Source organism: Meleagris gallopavo, chromosome 3, assembly GCF_000146605.3.
Source record: "Meleagris gallopavo isolate NT-WF06-2002-E0010 breed Aviagen turkey brand Nicholas breeding stock chromosome 3, Turkey_5.1, whole genome shotgun sequence".
Taxonomy (NCBI): Eukaryota; Metazoa; Chordata; class Aves; order Galliformes; family Phasianidae; genus Meleagris; species Meleagris gallopavo.
Window position 1 is genome coordinate 3823229 of NC_015013.2, and position 5947 is coordinate 3829175.

Here is a 5947-nt window from a genome sequence, read left to right on the forward strand (position 1 = left end):
GGGGAGGTGTGAAAGAGGGGAAAAAACCCCCCACCGTATTAGAGTTCAGCAATAAGAGTTAGTTATCCAAAGAGCAATTAGAGTTATCTGAAGGCTCTCTCAAAAGATTTAGCTTACTTCGTAACAGATGCTGCCCAAGTGTGCTCACTGTACGTATCCTAACTACAGCAAGATAATACGAAGAAAAAAACCCACTCTTTAGTCTCCTATCTGTTCACGTTCACATAAAAATGTGCTTTCTGGCATCTTTTTAAACAACTGTTTTTCTGGCTTGTCCAGCTTTTAAGAGTTGTCCACCAATAAGAAGAAATGTGCTTTATGCCCAATTCACGACAATTGAACCAGCTCCTAAAAGTACATTTTATCCTAAATTCACATCTTTTTATTCCATTTTTCTTTTTCTTTCTTTCTTTTCAACTGCTGGAAAACCTTCATTATGTTTGGTAGTAAATTTTAAGAAGGTAAAGGAAGCAGGATTTTGTCCCTCTGCTTCATGGAAATGTACAACTCGATAAAAATTTGCTGCTGGAACTGGATTTACTCCTGCTTCCTCTGGAAAAAAAAAATCTAGAAAATCACTCCCATTTTACAAATGTCACATAACAGACAATCTGATTTTTGCATACTTTATTTTCTAAAAAGTGTCAGTACTCAGCTATTTTAATTTCCTGCCAGACCTGGATTATTATCAGCAAAAGTGACTGACTCGTGTCCTGACTGATGGATACTCAACAGATAGGCTTGTCCAGGCTGGGCACTAAACTAATCAAATGAAGGAAAAATGCAAAGAAAATCTTCCAAGGAACCAAAGTATTTTTCAGAAATGGCACTAATTCTCTTTATTAATTTGTGTATTTTCACTCTGAAAATTGAATTGTAGTTTTTCCTCTTCCTTAGGCAAGGACAAGTAATTATCAGCAGCTAAATGTATGCATATTAATAGCTTAATTACACAGATCCTAAACCAATACCTTTCAAAATTTCCTTCCTCCCACTCCAAGAAAGGGAGCCCTAATATCTACCTCGAGAGATGGTAAGAATTCCTCAAGATCAGCAGCGCCAGATAAAATCTGACCCACTTTGGTCTACTTTCAGCATTTATACACACACCAGCAAATTGGTTAATTGTTGTAGCTTCCTTATTATTCCAAGCATTTTCCTATTGATAACATCGACCAAAGCACTTGGAATACTTGATATAAATGATAAATGATATAAAGGATATAAATACAAATGTTACCTGGTTTTAATGCTATCTCTATCGTAATACCTGAATTATTTATACGAAGAAGTTTCAGTTCTCTTTTCTTATCAAAGAGGCCGTTTATAGCAATAGTCATTCAGCCTCTTTGTTTTTAAATCAAACAAACTAAATCTTCCTTCCAGTAGCCTCAGAACAGACATTGGCAAGAATCACCCAAGTTTTCTGACGGCTGTTTGTGACTCCTCAAGTTTTCAAGGCAGCAGTGTCTGAACGATACGCAATGACCTCTATTCTTGCATGTAGGAACGTCCTTTCAAAATGTATTTGCAGACACGGTGAACACACTCACACGAAGCTGGCTGCTCCGTACAGGATGATGCAGTTTCCACAGGGGAGCATGCATGCCTGTGAACGTATTCCAAAGCAACACTGAGTGCAGTTACCAGCTACTCAGAGCTGCACCGTCCAATTCCACTTAACCAGTGTGATAGAGAGCCATTGGTTTACTCAGCACTGTTTGTACTGAGGAGCAGGGGGAGAAAAAAAACAACCACCACCACAACAGGCAGGTTCAGCTCTTAAAAAACAACTGCAAAAAGCAGGTGAGGAAACTGTCGTTGCACAGTTGACTGTACGGTATCCCATTCACCTATCTTTGGCAGTAAACTTCGCATGAGGAAGTCCAAAGCATCATTTGTTGTCATCCTTACTCACTTGTGCACTGTAAGAAGTGCTTCTCAGCATGTAAAAACCCCTCTTCTTGTACCTATGTTAAAACACAAATGCTGTACCTACTTTTGCACTGTATCTATAATTCTGATTCAATTTTAATCTGTTGAATTAGGAAAGCGTATTAGAAATGTAATTCCAGCTGTTACAGTTTACTGAGAACAGCTTTACATTTACTGAGAAACCAAGATTATTGTATACAACGGGCAGCCATTGGAAACCTTCTGCTGCTATTTTTAAATTATTTCCATCCTATCTTCTAATTTAGCAACCTGAAAGTGTATCTTTAACAGATGCCATTCATTCGCTCTTCTGCAGCCTAAGTACTGAAGTAATATGTCATCACCAGTCGTCTGTAAATGCTTCCCCTCAAAATAACTTAAAAAATGTATTTTAGATCCTCCCTTCCAACGATAAAATTCTGAGTGTAAATTTGTAGTTGATGGCGTTTCCGACTACCTTCAGATTTCAAACAATTTCTCACCATTATGCCACTGCCCTGTTTGAACGCAGTTCTCTTACGCCGCAGCCCAGGCTCACTATAAAATTCTTTATTATGGTCCTTAAACTCCCGTGGTAATGTTAGCAGGGAAGTTGTGGTGGGTGCAGACAACTTGCAGTATGGCCTAATGTCAGTCTGCCCATTCTGCTCCCCAGGTTTCTTTCTGCTTCTAGGAACGTCCCTCTGCTCTAAGGGATTGCCTTTAGGGAACGTTCACGTTGAAATGCCTCACTTAAAGTCTATGTCGAGCTAGTATTAAACATGATTTTATTAAATAAATAATAAGCCCAATTTGCTTCGTCTTGTGTTAACAGCAACTTCCCCCTCCCCCGCCCACCCCCCCTCTCCCATTGAAGATAACAGCCAAATTAATGAAAAGGCTGCACGTATCAAATAATGCTGCTCAGACACTTTGCTTTTAAACAAACCCACAGATATTCCCGTGCTGTGGGAACTGCTTTTGGCTCGTTGCAAAATACGCTTTGTAGCAATACCTTGATTACAGCTGTGAAGAGAAATGAAAAATACTGACTTGACGAGAAGTGTTTTAATTTGTGAGATTGGGAGCACTCGTTATATCTGGCCTATGAAATTGCTTTCGGTATAGCAATCGTTAGGCTTCCTAATGCAGCACGTAAGTGATTTACACTGCATTAATGTGCACTAGATAGCCCTCTGCTCCTGTGTGCTGAGTCCACCTTGCTCACAGATCTCAAATGAAAGTGAAAAACCAACAGCTCTACTTCAGCTTGTTAATCGTTAACTACGAAGGGTTTCACTCTACTAATTAAAATATGTTTTAATAAAAGGCAACGCAGCACAATTTGATAACAGCCTTCTAAGGCTGAAAAGTATTTACATTGTTGCATTTTAGGGCTGCTGTGAAAGCCGATTTTGTGCTATTCAGGGACCACAATAATAACGCTTTAAAATTCCTCACTGGGATGCAATGTAGTCCTTTTGATGGAAAGACTGTCTTTCTCATTCGGCAGAAATAAATCCATTCATTTGATCATGTAGTCATTGAGGGCAATACAAAACAAACCAAGTGTGAGAAATTCTATGTGATGAAGTAAACAAAACAAACCCCCCAAAAAAGGGGAGGAAAAAAAAAAAACATTTCCATGACAAAAAGATTCTTTGTCCTTAATCTACCCACCATATGCAAGCGTTTCTTTTTAGCATATCTCTTGTTCTAATCTCGGGTGACATGGACATAGATAAGATTCACAAAACAAAACAAAAACCTAGTTTAACAATTTTTTTCCCCCAATTTATTAACTCGCCAGAAGTGTCCTAATGAAGTAGTGGGGTTTTATTTTGCTGTACTGAAGTGGGTTCGGAGCATTTCAAAGTCTGCAATACTAGTGAAACATTCTCAAACCTAGAATCCACCCCAACAGAGGCTGAGCTCAGCTAACCGTTGTGTTGGTTTTTCTTTTTTCTCTTTCTGAATAAAATCATAATTCTCATCTGCTTGCCTGCACTTATTTATTTCGCGTTGCCAACGCTTCCTAAAAACCCTATTCCTATTTGCAGTGCTGTGCTGCTCCGCTGTGACAGAAGGAAGCATTTCTCTGGGTTATTGTCAATACCCAGTGGGTTTTCCCGGAGCAGTGGCAGCAACCCCATCCTAACTGCCCTGCCAGAGTGGGACACATCCCGGCTCCCAGCCGCCCCGAGGAAGGCTTACAGCTTTGCCGAGCTGACAGATGTTTTAACCTGATGAAGAGGATTCACACTGCCTTAAGCTTCCAGGCGGTAAAGTTTAGATACAATAGTCTAAATCTCCTCGGGCTCCAACTTTGTTGCCTTTCCTCACCTCCAGAAGCAACTTACAGCTTTGGAACAGGAAAACGACTCTCTCTCTTTTCATTCTGAAGGGAGGGAAAGCGGATAAAGGAAAGGGCCTACACGGAAGGCAGAAAACACGGGGGCTCCCACTTAGCTTTGCACGAAGCCGAGAAGGTAGGGAGCTTCCGTGCACACAAGGAAAGAAAAACTTTGAAGTGGAAGCCCTCAACTTAGCCCGGGGTAAGCGAGGAAGGGCTGCGGCATGCCTTCGCACGCTGCAGCGCCTAGGGCTATTACAATTGGAAGAAAGAAAGAAAAAGAAAGGAAAAAAAAAAAAACTAGCCGCTCTCTTTCTACGAACAGTCCCGCGAGGTGGAAATTAGGAGCGATTACAGCCCGAATCCGTCCCGCTTTAGACACTTGTTCACGAGCAGAGCGGGCCGCCCAGATGCATAAAGCGAGTGTGGCGTGTCTGCGTGTGGGGAAGGAGCGAGGAATGGCGGATGGGCGAGCGAACGGCCCTTCCTCGGCGCCTGCAGCCGGCGCGACAGGGGCCGGTGGCGGCAGTGGCACTCCGTGTCACCTCCCACCGCTCAGAGCCGGGAGGCGGCGGGGGGAGGCAGAGCAAAAGGGGGGCGAGGAGCCGCTCCGGCTCCTCGGAAATACCCGAGTCTACCCCGCTGCTCTCCCTGGGCTGCCTCCGTTCGAAGCCCGGAAGGGGCTCCCCCAAACCACGCCGCCCCAAAGCCAGCGCCCGGTTGAAGGAGCCTTCGGCAGCCAACGATGCGGGGCCGCCCCGGGGGCGAGACCTGGGAAGATCGTATCCCTCGGCCCTCGGGACCCCCGTTGCCCCAACTTTGGTGTCGGAGGGCTAGGGTAGCGTGGCTCCGGCCCGAACCTCCAAGGGAGACGGGGGGTGGGAGAGGGGGAGGCGGGGAGGGATGGAAAACCGGTGGAAAAAAAAAAAAATACAGAGAGGGCGAGAAGCACGGAGGAGTGGAGGAGGCGGTGCTGCTCCCGGTGTCCGCTCTTGCGGCTGCCCGAGCCCGGTCAGAGGGAAGGAGGCAGGGCCTGGCCCGGCAGAGAGCCCCGCCGTGAGAGCTGCGCTCGGGTGGCCGGCGGGGAATCGCGGGGAGGGCCGCTTGGGCAGGGGGTGGGCTGCCGAAACTTGGCTGAACTGCGAACTTCTCAGTTCCGCCGCCTCTTCCCCCGGCTGCTCGAATTCCCGTTCTCCCGCTGCGGAGTAATTACGCTCCCGTGCTCAGCAGCACCGTAAACGCACCTATCTCCATCCGAAACGCGCTCACAAAAGAGACAGAGAAAGAGGCGCCGGGAGCTCTTACCGTGCTCGGAAACTACCTCCGCTTGCAGCTCTTCGTCCGATTTGAGATGCTGGGGTTTCGCTTGCTTTCGACGAGACATGCTGCTAACTGAGCCGTCTTGACTCTGCTTTTTGCAGAGGCATCAGCGACGCGGAGGTGGAAAGGAGGGGGGTGGGGGGAGGAATTGGGAGCGAGGGGAGGGGGCTGGAAATAACTGTTCGCAAATAAAAAGTCGAGTTGCAAAACAAACCAAACAAACAACAACAGAAAAGGCGACCAACCCCACCGAGGAGGAGAGGAGGGAGAAAAAAGGAGGAGAGGAAAAGGAAAAAAAAAAAAAAAAAGACCGTAAATAAACTTACGTAATAAGACATACATTATACGAAGTTATACGAA

At 45.2% G+C, this 5947-nt stretch overlaps 1 protein-coding gene across 1 annotated transcript in view; it reads right to left on the reverse strand.

The window, feature by feature from the left end:
* The window catches only part of SALL3 (spalt like transcription factor 3), a 20360-nt gene extending 14504 nt beyond the window's left edge, over nt 1-5856 (reverse strand). Inside the window, exon 1 of the mRNA XM_003204707.3 lies at nt 5573-5856. Within this exon, the coding sequence (XP_003204755.1) occupies nt 5573-5651 (79 nt within the window). The 5' untranslated portion in view covers nt 5652-5856. The remainder of the gene's footprint in view (nt 1-5572) is intronic.
* Between the last annotated feature and the right edge of the window lie 91 nt (nt 5857-5947).